The sequence below is a fragment of the Carassius gibelio genome, chromosome B9 (assembly GCF_023724105.1).
Source record: "Carassius gibelio isolate Cgi1373 ecotype wild population from Czech Republic chromosome B9, carGib1.2-hapl.c, whole genome shotgun sequence".
Lineage (NCBI taxonomy): Eukaryota > Metazoa > Chordata > Actinopteri > Cypriniformes > Cyprinidae > Carassius > Carassius gibelio.
Genome location: NC_068404.1, coordinates 30,208,582 through 30,225,275, shown reverse-complemented (window position 1 = coordinate 30,225,275; position 16,694 = coordinate 30,208,582). Strand labels below are relative to the sequence as shown.

The 16,694-nt window shown below is 44.1% G+C and overlaps 1 protein-coding gene across 43 annotated transcripts in view; it reads left to right on the top strand.

Moving 5' to 3' along the window:
- The window catches only part of LOC127964887 (NACHT, LRR and PYD domains-containing protein 12), a 397,699-nt gene that overhangs the window by 123,595 nt on the left and 257,410 nt on the right, over positions 1–16,694 (top strand). For 22 of the 43 annotated variants that reach the window (XM_052565335.1, XM_052565345.1, XM_052565352.1 and 19 more), the window contains 2 exons: positions 62–175; positions 495–2,429. The exons of 6 other annotated variants lie outside the window; for them this stretch is intronic. In XM_052565335.1, the coding sequence (XP_052421295.1) occupies positions 62–175; positions 495–2,429 (2,049 nt within the window). Of the gene's footprint in view, positions 1–61; positions 176–494; positions 2,430–5,264; positions 5,359–16,694 lie in introns of those variants that run through there. 15 more of the 43 variants (XM_052565336.1, XM_052565346.1, XM_052565347.1 and 12 more) reach the window with 4 other exon arrangements.

Below are 16,694 nucleotides of genomic sequence, written 5' to 3'. Positions count from 1 at the left end.
ACTTTCTGTCATCATCACTGTTTACAGCAAAAGAGTGTGATATTTCTGTGTGTTTTCTCAGGATCTGCAGTCAGAGATCTTCATCTCCTGATCACAGCTGTGTGTCTCTGAAGAGTGACGCATCCATGGGTCATCCTCCTAAACTCAGTGGTGAAGCAGTGACCTCTGACCCCAGGTGAGGATAATCATGTGGTGAGGATTGAACTGCTTTATGGGAGTCAGAAACACACTCAATACACACAGACACTCGACACAATGAGCACACAAGCTCCTACATTGAATTTAATTTAATTTAATTTAAGTCACCTTTAGCTGCTCGCTGGATAATTGTGAGACTCTCTTTGGAACAATGTGCATTACACAAAGAGTTAAACAGATCAACAAACTGAAATTATACTGAAAATACAAGACTGAAATCTCTATCGGTTCAGATGTTAATTTACACATCCTTTATTTTGAGACATGTTTAATCAGTTGTTCTTGTGATATTTCAGCAGAGCAGATGGAGAGCGAAGCATCTCTGGAGGAGTCTCCTCTGTCTTCTGTCTGAACAACACGAGCGTTACAGCGTCTCAGAATAAACATGATCAAGCAGTGAATGATGAACTACAGAGAGTCAAAGAGCAGCACAAAACCAGCATGAAGAACAAGTATGAGAGATTATGTGAGGGACTGAAACTCCAGGAGAATGAAAGCCTCCTGAACAGCATCTACACACAGCTCTACATCATAGAGGGAGAGAGAGAAGGAGTGAATGAAGAACATGAGGCTTTACAGATGGAGAAAACAGCCAGAACACAATACTCACAAGACGCTCCAATCTACTGCAATGACATCTTTCAAGCCTCCGCTGAAGCAGGATCTGAGGAGAAAGAGCAGATCAAGACTGTTCTTACTAAAGGCATCGCTGGAATCGGAAAAACCGTCTCTGTGCAGAAGTTCATTCTGGACTGGGCCGAGGGAAAAGCCAATCAGGATGTAGATTTCATGTTTGTGCTTCCATTTCGAGAGCTGAACTTGATCCGAGATCATCAGTACAGTCTTCACAGACTTCTGCTGGACTTTCATCCTGAACTTCAAGATCTGGACTCACAGATTTATGAAGAGTGTAAAGTTGTGTTAATCTTTGATGGTCTGGATGAAAGCAGAATCACACTGATGTTTTCAGATGCTCAGAAAGTTTGTGATGTGACTGAGACTTCATCAGTGGCTGTGTTGATGTCAAAGCTGATGAAAGGAGAGCTGCTTCCCTCTGCTCTCATCTGGATCACCTCCAGACCAGCAGCAGCCAATCAGATCCCCTCCGAATACATCCACCGTCTGACAGAGATTCAGGGATTCACTGAGCCTCAGAAGGAGGAATATTTCAGGAAGAGAATCAGTGATGAGCATCAAGCCAGCAGAATCATCTCACACATCAGAAGAGCAAGAAGCCTCCACATCATGTGCCACATCCCCGTCTTCTGCTGGATCTCATCCACTGTGCTTCAGAAGCTCCTGGAAGAAGATCTGAGAGCAGAAATCCCTCAAACTCTGACTGAAATGTACATCCACTTCCTGCTGATTCAGATCAACATGAGGAAGCAGAAGTATGAAGAGAGAGATCCAGAGAAACTCCTGCCGTCCAACAGAGAAGTGATTGTGAAACTTGCTGAAGTGGCTTTCAAACAGCTGATGAAGGGCAATGTGATGTTCTATGAGGAGGACCTGATTGAGAGCGGCATAGACGTCACTGACGCCTCAGTGTATTCTGGGATTTGCACTGAGATCTTTAAGCAGGAATCTGTGATTCATCAGAGGAAAGTCTACAGCTTCGTTCATCTGAGTGTTCAGGAGTTTCTCGCTGCTTTCTATGAGATTCAATGCTATTTAACGAAGAACAAGGAGCCGCTGCATGAATTCAGACAAAACAGAACTAATGACTCTCTGTATGATCTACTAAGATCAGCAGTAGATAAAGCTCTCAAGAGTGAGAATGGACGTCTGGATCTGTTCCTGCGGTTCCTGCTGGGCGTCTCACTGGAGTCCAATCAGAGACTCTTACAGGATCTACTGACACACACAGAGAACAGCTCAGAGACCATCAGCAGAACCACACAATACATTAAAGACAAGATCAAGAGAAATGAAGATGATTATGATGATTATTATGATTATGATCATTATAGTCTCTCAGCTGATCAGTCCATCAATCTGTTCCTCTGTCTGCTGGAAGTGAAAGATCAGACTCTGTTCAGAGAGATTCAGGAGTTTGTGAAATCAAACAAACACTCAGAGGAGAAACTCTCTCCTGCTCACTGCTCAACAATCTCCTACATGATTCAGATGTCAGAGGAGCCGCTGGATGAGCTGGACCTCCAGAAATACAACACATCATATGAGGGGAGAAGAAGATTGATACCAGCTGTGATCAACTGCAGAAAAGCTCGGTGAGTGTTTCATCATTAACTAAACTGTCATATTTACATTTACATTAATCATTTAGCAAGCGCTTTTATGCAAAGCAACTTACAAATGAGGACAGTGGAAGGAATCAAAAACAACAAAAAGAGCAATGATATATAAGTGCTATAACAAGTCTCAGTTAGCTTAACACAGTACACGTAGCAAGGGCTTTTAAACAATATAATAAATAAAAATTGAATAATACATGAAAAGAAAATAGAATACAAAAAGACTAGAAAGATAGTTAGATTTTTTTTAAGAATAGAATTAGAATAGTGAGTGTTAAAGTTAGAGGGTCAAATAAAGATGGAAGAGATGGGTTTTAAGCCGATTCTTGAAGATGGCTAAGGACTCAGCTGCTCAGATTGAGTTGGGGAGGTCATTCCACCAGGAGTGTGATGATAATGATGATAAACACAGGGGCACCTCAAGGGTGTGATCCTATACACATTATATACCAATAATTGTCACGCTTCCTCTTCAGCTCACACTTATTTTAAATATGCTGACGACACAGCATTGGTTGTTTTTTTTTTAAGTCGGGCATTTCTTCTGTGAGTGATCTTCAGAGGGAATTGCAGGGTTTCACTCAGTGGTGTTCTGAAAATTTTCTGGAAATCAATGTGAAGAAAACAAAAGAGATTGTCATAAATTTTATTAAAAACAGAATGATAATTCCCCCCTCTAATATTAATGGTGAATTAGTGGAAAGGGGCTCAATGTATAGATACCTGGGAGTTGAAATTGATTCTAAATGAACTTTTAATGAATGTGCACTGAACAAAACTAAGAAAATGCACCAGCGGATGTACTTCCTCAGGCAATTATATAATTTTAGATTAGAAAAACACATTATTGCAATGTTTTATAAAAGTCTACTTCAGAGTGTTCTGTCTTTTGGTAACATGCATGTTAAGGACCAAAGGAAACCGCAGCATATCATAAATTCATGAGAAGTAATAGGTCAACTGGTAGAATCTTACAACAGTTAAATGGAACAGAAAGGTATAATAAATCATTTGTCCCCATAGCGGTCAGATTGTATAACGATCAAGCACATCGTAAGCTATCATAGTTTTAGTTACTTGTTAAGGCCCATTCACACCAAGCACGATAACTATAAAGATAAAGATATAGTTCTAAAAATCCTTCTATATATTAAAGAATAGCAGAGTCCACACCACAACTATAACGATAAAGGCACAGAGAAACGATATCGTTGGAATCACTTTCAGAACAATTTTTTTTCCCCTGATGAACGATAAAACATTGCCAACCAATCAGAATCAGTCCTGCTTGTAATGAGCTCGAGAATTTAAAGCAGAAGACGCGGGTCCGCTTAGAATACACAGACAATATTGTTCGCTGGTGTGGATGCTAATATCGTTATCTTTATAGTTATCGTTCTTGGTGTGAACGGGCCTTTAATATTATATATTTTTAATGTTAAATGTTGGATTGTAATTTTTGTATTTGTAATTTTGTATTTGGATTGTAATTTTCATTTTTGTAGTATTATTTCTTTTTGTCTTTATTGTTCTATTTATAGACTGTTGTGTATTATGTGTTATGTTTTGTTTTTGAAGAATATGTTGTGATAAGGGCGCGTAATGATCATATGAATTTCCCCTTGTGGGACAATAAAGTTTACCTTGACCTTGATCTTGAAGGAACATTTAATTTAAAAGTCCCTAAAAGTGACTTTGTGCTTCTTTGGGATGGCACAATCAAGCAACGCTTACTTGCAGAATGCTAGTTTCTAAAGGGGACATACGTCTGAAGTAATAAATTTAGGTAAGTGGGTGCAGAGCCAGTGGTTGTTTTGTGCGAGCAGCTATTGGTAGCTAGTGCAAATTGATAAACAGAGATGTGTATTCTTTTTGGCTCATTAAAAATTAATCTTGTTGCCGCGTTCTGGATTAATTGTAAAGGTTTCATAGAACTGGCTGGAAGACCTGCCAAGAGAGCATTGCAAAAGTCCAGCCTGGACAGAACAAGAGCTTGAACAAGGAGTTGTGCAGCATGTTCCGAAAGAAAGGGCTTGATCTTCTTGATGTTGAATAAAGCAAATCTGCAGGATCGGACAGTTTTAGCAGTGTGGTCTGAGAAAGTCAGCTGATCATCAGTCATAACTCTAAGGCTTGTGGTTGTTTTTAAAGGAGTGATGGTTTATGTGCCTAACTTGATTGTGAAATTGTGATGAAACGATGGGTTCACTGAAGTGAAGTGAAGTGAACCACTGAAGTGTGGTTCCTGAGATGCCCTTTGCCAGTAGGGTTGATAGGAGGATCTGGTTGTTAACCGTGTCAAAAGCAGCGGACAGATCAAGCAGGATAAGTACTGAAGGTTTGGGTTCCGCTCTTGCCAGTCTTAGGGCTTCAACAAATGAGAGCAAGGCAGTCTCAGCTGAATGTCCACTTCTGAAGCCAGATTGGTTTCTGTCAATTATTATAATTTTTCATTATATATTTAATAATGAATCTGACACCTTTAAAATAAATGTTCCTGAATGAGAGCTTTTCTCCTAAATAACAGACCAGAATCTTAAAAGAGTCACGACAGGTGTTTTTAATACAGTAGATAGTAAGAGTAAAGCATCTGTTAGCAGCGCGGGTAAAAACAACCCCGTCACATGAGAAACTGGTTCATTTAATCAGCAGCAGCTTCAGCAAAGAGATGCTCCACACATTGATCAGTAAAGCTGACGTTCAGATATTTTCACTTGAAATTGAAGTTTGCTTACTCTTTCATGCGTTCACACTTACATATAATAAACTGAGTAAATGATTATATGTATTTGCCGTGCTGTCCGGGGACAGGGGTCCGAGCTCAGCATTTAGCCTGGACCCAAGCGCTCCCACAAGTGTTTTTCCCTGTGCTGGGTTGGAAACGGGCTGAAGGTGAGGAGTCGGGGTGGTGGAGGTATGCTGAACAACTAGAATAACGAAGGTAGGACTGCTTTATTTATAGGAGTTCTCTCTTGCACTGATTGTATAGATGGATGTGATTACTTATGAAGAATTGGCTGTGTAATGATCTGCACATGCTTCTCCCAAAACATCACATACTGCACAACACTAGCCAGTATTTTGATTATTATAAATTTAAAGAGGTCTGCATTATGCCAGAAAATAGATCAAACCATAGAAAAGGTGTTTTTGTGTGAATAGGAATATTAGGAGTAATATAGGTCTAGTTTTCTTACACATATTTACTCTCTTAGCATTGTGACCACATTATATGTCACAAATAAAAGATTAAAATTTACATTTCAGCAGTTCACACACTTACATTCATTATTCACACAAAACAAGCTGAGAGTGTGTCAGGCCATGAGATCAGTGTTAAATATCCATTTACATGTCAGCCTTTCATGAAAATAACTTTTGCAAACTCAGATGTGATGCATTTCTGTGAACGACTACAGAACAAGCCCTGATTCACAACATTAGTCTCCACACAGAAATAAAATTAGGTCTATATATCAGATCAGGATCTGAAGTTCGGGAGGCTACTGGGGTGGTTGGGTTTGGGCAGGCGGGAGGAGCTGTTGGAGCATTATGCAGAGGTTCCTGCAAAAGCAAAAAATAAGCACCAAGGAATGAGTCGTGATAACTCACCCAGCTTGCGAGCTCTGCCCCAAACACCTCAGTTCCTCCTCAGCCTGCATTTCTGGTTTGGGTCAGTTCTTCTGCATCACGTGTGTGTCGTCAAATGAAGAATGCCAGATGAAAATCCAAAAGGAGATTGGTTTTAATTATCACAAGGGCATAGGGCTGTCACTTTTCATTCGAAAATCGATTGCACAATCGATCGGACCAACCAAAACAAGTTTCGAAAATGAAAATAGGGAATCGATTTTAACCAAATATGTACACTATTAATATTTTTTTATAATTAAACAATTAAAAACTCACAAATGAGCAGAAAAAGAAAATAAAGAATTCCAAAAGTGCAGTATGCGTTGCGAAAGCTAAACAGAAAATACCAGCAAATACGCGCCTATAAGACCCAGTGACGTCGAAAGCGACCTCTTACAGGAGATGCTGAGTTATGAAAAGGAGCCACCATTGCCAGCTGACAGCGACCGGCTTTTGTGGTGAAAGATTGGCAGTAATACTCCCACCTTGCGCAGCCTAATTGCCTTGAATTGCCTAAATCATAAATGTAGCTTGAAGCCTGCAGTGATGTTTTTTGTTTATGTTATGGCAGCAGTCCCCTCTGCGTATATATTTTTTTTCGAGAATGTTGCACTCCTGTTGCAGTTTTTTATTCTGCACGAAACTTCATTCCAATTAGAGCTGAAGATCTTGGGTTTGGTCGGGTTCGGACTTTATTTATATCATCTTACTCGAGCTCGGGCTTGCACTCCGGTTTGTGAGGTAACCGATCGGTCATGTGATGTGTTTCGATTAGCGCGAGAAAAATGTGAAAATGGATGATGAGTTGGTGCAACGGATGCTTGCCTCTGGCGAACATGTTTTGGTTGCACCAGCAACTAAAGCAAAGTCTGAGGTGTGGAAAAGTTTTGACCATGTTTATAATGATAATAATGAGTGAATAATGACGCATTTTCATCCACAAAAACATGTAGGCTTAGCCTAATCTCTGTGAGTTAAGGTTTTTCAAATGATAACTATTGTGGCGAGTGGGGCGGGGCCGAGAGGCGTGGGAACGAGGAGTGAGGCCAGGTGTAGTGATTGGAGATGAGCTGTACCTGCGCCCCACCGCCGGTCTTGAGTCCCACGTAGGAGACGGAAGGATATAAAACTGGAGCGACTATAGTGAAGGACGAGAGAGGACCAGACATGGGACATTATTTTATGCGTCAGTCGCCGTGAGGGGCTGACGCGCTGTTTTGTTTATTTTTGAATATTAAAGTGATTTTTGATTGTGCGCTGGTTCCCGCCTCCTTCTTCCCGATGAGTATGGGGTTTTTATCATTACAACTATATATTCATTGAGTCTTAAATGCATAATGTGGACAGAGTATTTACGCTAATGTTGACATTATTATTTTATTAAATGTCAGCTGCTGTGGCGAAGCAAATGCGGCGGAGCCTTTATCTTAATTTAAAATTTATCTTAATTTAAATTGTTAAAAAAGACTCGTTTTAATGGTGCGTTGGTCTATTTATAGGTTAAATGAGCCTATGCCTATTAAGAGTGCTGAGATGTTAAGATGTTACAGAGGAATTACTTTATTTCTTTATTCCAACTTCCAAGTGGCCTAGTATATGTTAGTTATGAATAAATTATGTTAAAACATGTATAGATGACTCATTCTTGGCAAAAGAGCTGTGTGTGTGTGTGCGCGCATATTTGAATGTCAGACTGTAAACGGGTTCTGGCTTTTAAAAAGCTGTCAATAAAAATGTACTTGTCGGGCTCGGGCCGAAATCTGTCGGGCTCGGGACCTGTCGGGCCTAACTTTTAAGGCCCGATTACAGCTAATAAATAAGAAATATTGCGGATTTGTGTTTCCAACGCTCTCTTTACGTTCATCTGTTATTTGGCATTGAAAAAGGACATGGAAAATCGATTTTACAATCAATTCAATGAACCCTCATGTCTTAAAAATCAAAAATGCTTTTTTCACAAAAGTGACAGCCCTACAAGGGTGAAGAACAAACACAGACTTGACTTGACTTGACTTGACTTGACTTGACTTGACTTGACTTGACCCAATGATACTTCAAACACAGACAAACTAGAACTAAACAGACCGATTTATAAACACAAAGAAAGTAATTAGAAAGAACAGAAACAGGTGGGGAGTAATCAATTAACTAAACGAGAAAAGGAACATGACCAAATAAGGAAAACTCAAAAGGAACAGGAGAACAGAGGTCCATGATTGTGACATGTAAAGAGATTAACAAAAAAATATATAAATATATATTTAAAAAATTGACAAATAAATAGAATGAGACCCACAAATGAATCAAATGCGATTTGAAAATTAAAACCACATTTACATATATATTTTTATTCTACAAACAAAACTTTTCATGGCATTTTTCTGTGCATTTGTGACTCAACCCACTGTCTGCTCAAGCCAATCAGATGACAGCCATACTTCACTGACCAATCGTTTGACTTATTCTTTCCACATATGCAATCCAGACACATACATGGACAGCGTTGACATGAACTACTTGTAATTATACTAACGAACGTGTTCCATACATGCGCAGTAAATTAGGTTGAACAGTAAACAAATGTGAACAAACAACTTATTGCACAGGAATAAAATATAAAAAGATGTATACTGTAGAATTATATATAGAATGGAAAATGATGTGCATGAAAGTACACTGTAATCTTAAATATTAAGATACACAGAAATGTACAAGAGGCAAATGTGCAAACAGGTTGACATTTTCAGTACCATATTTTCCGGACTATAAGTCGCACTTTTTTTCATAGTTTGGCTGGTCCTGCGACTTATTTATAAAAATTAATTTGACATGAACCAAGAGAAAACATTACCGTTTTCAGCTGCGAGAGCGTGCTCTATGCTGCGCAGTGCTCCTGTAGTCTACACCTGAAAACATAGAGTGCCCTCTTGCGGCTGTAGACGGTAATGTTTTCTCTTGGTTCTGAATCATATAGTCCTGAATAATCTGAATTTATAGTCCGGTGCGATTTATATTATATTAAGTTTTTTTCCTCGTCATGACGTATTTTTGGACTGATGCGGCTTATACTCAGGTGAGACTTATAGTCCGGAAAAATACGGTATGTCAATGTGAGGTAGTGAATGATGAATATCTTACTGATAAAGTGAATATTAAGTGGAGACATTAAAGATGTTAAAAGGCTGATTTTGACTTTAGGAGCCTGATGGCCTGGGGGAAGAAACTCCTCCTAAGTCTCTCTGTTTTTGCCATCAGACTATGCAAGCACTAACCAGATGGCGGCAAAGTAAAAAGATGGTTACTAGGGATGAAGGAGTCTTTGATGATTTTAACAGTTCTGCTTTTGCAGAAATTAAGGTATATTTGGGGAAGTCGTGGCCTAATAGTTAGAGAGTCGGACTCCCAATCGAAGGGTTGTGAGTTTGAGTCTCGGGCCGGCAGGAATTGTGGGTGGGGGGAGTGCATGTACAGTTCTCTCTCCACCTTCAATACCATGACTTAGGTGCCCTTGAGCAAGGCATCGAACCCCCAACTGCTCCCCGGGCGCCACAGCATAAATGGCTGCCCACTGCTCCGGGTGTGTGTTCACAGTGTGTGTGTGTTCACTGCTCTGTGTGTGTGCACTTCGGATGGGTTAAATGCAGAGCACAAATTCTGAGTATGGGTCACCATACTTGGCTGAATGTCACGTCACTTTCACTTTTTCACTTTGTTCATGTCCTGTAGAGAGGGCAGAGCAGATCCTGAGATATGCTCAGCTAAGCGCACAACTCTCTCCAGGGCTTTGCAGTCTTGACTGAAGCTGTTCCCATACCGCACTGAGTCAATACACTATTGTCAATACGCTATTAAAAGATATAATAATATTGATCATATATGTAAAAAATTAAAGTGTAATTAAAATTAAAGTGTAAAAATTTTAAGTCATAGCTTAATAACATAATTTCACAAATATAATTAAATAAGAAAAAAAAAAATTGTTTAATTATTAAATATTAAACTGTAACTATGCTTCCCCTATTCGAGCTCGCTGATTGGTTTAAGAATAAACCACCAATTTATCTTATATATTTTTGCTGCATATGCTACAGAACAACAGCAGTTGTGCCAAGCGGTGCCAGCCAGAGTTATTTTCTGTTCATTAACCAGTAGGGGTGCTCCGATCACGATCGGCCGATCGTTAATGCGCATCTCGTCAGTAAAGCCGGTTTTCTAATCAGCGGTTAATTCCATCAGGTGCCTGATTTCACATAGAGCAGCTGTTACTACACAGAGCCGTTGTTAATAGAGAAGATGCGCAAATCCACTTCATTTTAAGCGTTTATTGGCGCATCTTCTCAGTTAACAACGGCTCTGTGTAGTAACAGCTGCTCTATGTGAAATCAGGCACCTGATGGAATTAACGATCGGCCGATCGTGATCGGAGCGCCCCTATTAACCAGTTCATTCAATAAAGACAATTAACTATCTAGCTTCTGAGTACTAAGTTACTAACGCAACAATAGCGGGGTCAGTTTATTTTTTTGCAGTAGGCCGCGGAAACATATGTGTTTGGTTGTGTGGGCCGTGAGTTGAAAAAGGTTGGGAACCACTGATATAAAGAATATGTTATTACGTACTGTTTTGTTAAGCACTGCAATACATTGAGGTGTAAGTACCATCTGCCACAATTTACACATAGTATGAATACTATCTCACAGTGCAGGTGATCGCAAGTTTTTATATCATTGAGTGATGGAGAAACACACACACACACACACCACACACACATGCACATCACTACTTAAACAGAAGGGAGAGAAAATGCCTCCTGTTGTATCTACTTGTTGCATGAACTGCTGCAAACTTCTACAAAGGATTGTGATTCTTGAAAAAAAGTTACTTGCTGGACTTCCAAAACAGGCGGAAAACTATGCAGACTGTCATCATTGACCCCCTTAGCTTACAGCCGGTGAGTCCCATGAATCTTCTGAATTTCAACAGTTTATACCAAGTGTAGAGGAACAAGCTGAAACTGATCGCCACATTAATCGATGGCACAAACAGGGAGCAAGACCCAAAGGCACACAAAACATCAGATTGTCACGAGTTTTTCGTATTGCTGCTGTAGCTTCCCCAGATTAGACTATGACAAGGCTTGGGAATACTGGTATTCTACCACCCCCTATACATCTTGAGAACAGATTTGAAGCATTAATGAATGTGGGCGAGGAATCCCCAAATGTTGTGCAGCAACAAGCACTGCTAATGGACACTATGCCGGCTGAGCCCTGCCTACAGAGCTCCTCACAGAAAGACTGTGATGTTTCAAAACAGCTACAAGACTCAGCACCCAAGGACGACTTTCTGTAAAACTGCTAGGGAAGCCAGGACAACATATCACAGCCACTGGAAACACCAGAGACACAGCCCATTAGCCCACCAGACACATTATCCCTGTCTCCATCATCTCCGCTTCTGTGCTTCTCACAGAAAATTAAAGAATTTGTGTATGTTGGGACTAAACTCCACACTCATTCACTGCAAGCCCGCAGATATCAACAAAAAACGACAGGCCCCCCAACCACCAAAGCCTGCTCCTGCGAGAGCTCTCTGTCTGCTGCCACAATGCCAGGGCCCAAACCCTCCTTCTGCTGATGGTGAGCCAAAAACAACATATAGCAGCTCTCAGTGAGGCCCCCTCCCAGTCCACTAATCTGTTTTATGATGTCTACCAACAGGGCGCTGGAGGGGGCTCTTTCGCCAAGGAACAGCGGGAGGACGACCGACTCAAGCACTGTTGGAGCCAGGTGCGAGTCGTGGATGGAGAGGACGTCCTCTCCCGGCCCCACCCTCTCCCACATTTTGTTGTAGAGAATGGCCTGCTGTATTGTGTCGCCCAGCGAAGGGGGGAGGAGAAAAAGTTACTAGTTGTGCCTCGAGGCCAAGACCGAGACCATTCTAGAGCTGGCCCATTCCCACCCCATGGCAGGACACCTCGCGGCAGCCAATAATTCTCGACGCATCCGCGACCGCTTCCATTGGCCAGGCCTGGACGCCGAGGTAAAGCGGTTCTGCCAAGCCTGCCCGACCTGTCAGGCCACGTCGCCCAGGACTCCTCCCCCCCAGCCCGCTCATCCCGCTGCCTATCATCGAGGTGCCCTTTGAGCGGATTGGAATGAAGTCTGCCCGAGGGCATGAGCACATCCTGGTCATCGTCAACTATGCCACCCAGTACCCAGAAGCAGTCCCCCTGCGGAAGGCCACAACGAAGTCCATCGCCCAGGAGCTGTTTCTGCTGGCCAGCCGAGTCTGCCTCCCCTCGGAGATCCTGACTGACCAGGGAACCCCCTTCATGTCCCGGCTAATGGCTGACCTCTGCCGGCTGCTGCGGGTGAAGCAGTTGAGGACCACTGTTTATCACCCCCAAACTGATGGCCTCGTAGAGAGATTTAACCAAACCCTCAAGCAAATGCTCAGACGTGTGGCGGCGGAGGACAAGCGGGATTGGGACCTCATGATCCCCTACGTGCTCTTTGGGATCCGCGAAGTTCCCCAGGCCTCAACTGGCTTCACCCCCTTCGAGCTCCTGTTTGGCTGTCAACCCCGGGGCCTCTTGGACGTGGCCCAGGAAGCGTGGGAGCAGTAGCCGGCCCTGCATCGTACCATCATCGAACATGTCCGGCAAATGAGGGAACGGATCGACCGAGTGATGCCGTTAGTCCGGGAACACCTCAAGTGAAAGTGAAAGTGAAAGTGAAGTGACATTCAGCCAAGTATGGTGACCCATACTCAGAATTTGTGCTCTGCATTTAACCCATCCGAAATGCACACACACAGAGCAGTGAACACACACACACACACTGTGAGCACACACCCGGAGCAGTGGGCAGCCATTTATGCTGCGGCGCCCGGGGAGCAGTTGGGGGTTCGATGCCTTGCTCAAGGGCACCTAAGTCGTAGTATTGAAGGTGGAGAGAGACCTGTACATGCACTCCCCCCACCTACAATTCCGTCCGGCCCGAGACTAGAACTCACAACCCTTCGATTGGGAGTCCAACCCTCTAACCATTAGGCCACGACTTCCCCCAACAGGGCCCAACAGGCGCAGCAACGTCATTACGACCGGGCAGCCCAACCACGGGAGTTCCAACCGGGAGACCGCGTCATGGTCCTGGTCCCCAGCTCCGCCTGCAAATTTCTGGCCTCCTGGAAGGGACCCTACTCGGTCGTGGAGAGGATTGGACCGGTCACTTACCGCCTGAGACAGCCGGGACGACGGCAGGCCGGAGCAACTCTGCCACATCAACCTCCTAAAGAAATGGGTGGGGACCCGGGACCAAGTAGCTGCCCTGAGCCTCACCGAGCCCGTGGTTGTGGATCTCAACCCCCACCTTTCGGCTGCCCAGAAGACGGAGCTGCAGCACCTGGTCAGTCAGTTCCAGGATGTGTTCTCCTCTCAGCCTGGGCAGACCAACGTGATTCAACATCATATCCGGACGCCCCCAGGAGTCATCGTTAGGCAATGGCCCTACTGAGTCCCGGAGGCTCGTCGGCAGGCTATTGAGGAAGAGGTCCAACAGATGCGAAAGTTGGGGGTAATAGAACCATCCCGAGGTCCGTGGTCCAGCCCCATTGTGATGGTCCCAAAGCCAGATGGCACCCTCCGCTTCTGTAACGACTTCCGCCGCCTGAACGAAGTCTCCGAATTCGACGGGTACCCCATGCCTCGGGTGGACGAACTGCTGGACCGGCTAGGAAGGGCCCGGTATATCAGCACCCTAGACTTCACCAAGGGCTATTGGCAGGTACCGCTCTCAGAGGCCGCCGAGCCGAAAACCGCCTTCTCCAGCCCCAGTGGCCACTGGCAGTACCGGACCCTTCCCTTCGGCCTACATGAGGCCCCCGCGACATTCCAGCGGATGATGGACATCCTCCTGCGGCCTCACCAAGCTTATGCGGCCGCCTACCTGGATGACGTCGTGATCCACTCCGAGGCGTGGGACGAACATCTGGATCGTCTGTGGAGAGTGCTTTCGGAGCTCCGGCGGGCTGGACTTACCGCCAACCCCCGCAAATGCCACCTAACCCTCTCTGAGGCCAAGTACCTGGGCTACCAAGTCGGCCGAGGACTCATCCGGCCGCAAGACAAGAAAGTTGAGGCCATCCACGCCGCACCAAGACCCGAGACAAAGACCCATGTACAAGCCTTTTTGGGGTTGGCGGGTTATTACTATTGTTTTATCCCCAACTTCTCCTCTTTAGCCGCCCCCCTGACAGACCTGACCAGGAAGGGGCAGCCGGAGAAAGTATGCTGGACCCCGTCGGCGGAAGAAGCCTTCTCCCAGGTGAAAGCAGCACTCACGTCCTCGCCGGTACTCTGCGCCCCGGACTTTAGCTGCCCCTTCCTGCTGCAGACGGATGCTTCTGACACAGTACTAGGAGCGGTCCTCTCCCAAATTCAGGAAGGTGAGGAGCATCCGATCATCTACATCAGCAGGAAGCTGTCCCCCGCCGAGAGGTAGTGTGCCGCTGTGGAGAAGGAAGCCCTGGCCATCAGGTGGGCAGTCCTGGAGCTCCGGTACTACCTCCTGGGCTGCAAGTTCACCCTGGTAACCGACCACGCGCCCCTACAGTAGATGGCCCGCGCCAAGGACACCAACGCCAGGGTGACTCGCTGGTTCCTAGCGCTCCAGGACATCCACTTCGAAATCCGCCATCGAGCTGGGGCCGCCAACGCGAATGTCGATGGCCTCTCCTGGATCTGGACAGCTTATGCAGGTCTGTCAGGGGTCATTCCCCACCCTCCCCTAATTTCACCCCTACTTTCTACATGTCTTCGCAGGACCAGAATGACGCTTGGGGGGGGGGGATGTGACGAGCACTCCCAGAGGAATCAGCGTCGCCCTGGAAACCAAAGCAAAACACCTGCACGTCCTCGTCACCGGGTGATCGGTCACAGCTGCTCCCCATCAGCCAGCACATTTAAAAGGAGCACATGTTACACTCAGAAGAGGTTCTCGAAACGAATGCAACACTGGTCTAATCCCCCTCTCCTTCCTTCACTGAAAGCAGCGAGTGACCGACAGCCCACACACTTTGGAGCACGTCAGGACACCCACTTTCACCTTGATTGGCACCGAAGAGCACGGAGAGCACACGGGAAGCACCAAGCAGCAGAAAGCGGATCAGGACACTTCACCAGGCACCCTTCACTTATCAATAAACCCACCCTCCGGGGGATTTAATTCACGCACCTCTTGTCGAGTGATTCTTCACCCCGTGACAGTATGTCTAATAGTACACTGTGTGTACTGACTATGTGTATGTGCATATTGCACATTTTCACCTGTTGAAGTCTGTATGGTTATATGTTAATTGTTTCTGCAATTTCTGGAGCAAGCTCCCAAGAATTTCACTCAAGGCAAATAAGCTGAGGTGATGTGACAATAAAAGTGACTTGACTTGACTTGACAATAGCGAGGGCTTATGCCTTGTGGTGCAATCCCAAAGAAGTTCAAAATCGCTCTCACAGACGTTTTCCTGGACTGTGCCCAGCTGGTGAAAGACTCATCTTTTTGTCAGCACATAACCAACTAATACTAGCACTTACATTTTCTTTTCTTGTTTTCTTGTTAGATGAGGACACACTCATCTAATATGTGGCCTATTATGCATCAAACTAAGATTGATGTAAAGACTCAAATCACTGCCATCAAGTTAGGCAAGGCAAGGCAAGGCAAGTTTATTTATATAGCACATTTCGTACACAATGGTAATTCAAAGTGCTTTACATAAAAGAAAGTAAAATATTAATGAAGAAAAATAATAAGAATAAAACAAGCAATTTTAAAACTTTTAAAATTATAAAAAAATGTACTTAAAACAGTTAGAAAATGATTTTACATAAAATAAATTAAAAAAAACTGAAAATATAGTGCAATCAGTTTGGACATTGCACAGTGCTCATTCAATAAATGCACAGCTAAACAGATGAGTTTTAAGTCTAGATTTAAATGTGACTAGTGTTTTAGCACATCTGATCTCTTCTGGAAGCTGATTCCAACTGCAGGCAGCATAGTAACTAAAGGAGGACTCCCCTTGTTTTGTTAGCCTGACTACGTCAGACTTCCTACTTCCGCTCAATTTCATTTCGCTTCTGTACTCAGTCTGATACAGTGTCAGAGCTTTCTGTTTGCCAACGGTCTGGAAACAGCCGGGCCAATCAACGAACAGAGGGCATGCTGAGAGCCGTGACGTAGATGCTAAGCGCCGAGTTTTACATTGTAGGTTAGAGAAATCGTGGAAATGGTGATGTTGTGATGTTGTAGCCCAACTCCCGACTGGTTTTGGGAAAAGTTTAATTTATCAATTGTTACCGTTAGTTAGTGAGAAACTGGGGAGGCCAAAGGCCGGCAAGGCTATAGTTGTAATTGTGTCCCCCTTGGTTGCACTTATGGAAGGATCAGGTCAAGGAGGCAGAGAAACTTGGTCTGTGTGCTGCACAGCTTGGCCTGCACAATGATCAAGATATAATGGCGGGGTATTACAGCCTTATTTTTGGTAGCCCCGAATCCTGGACTCTGAATCCCAAATGGCGAGCTATGCTAGCATCAACGCTTTATCAAG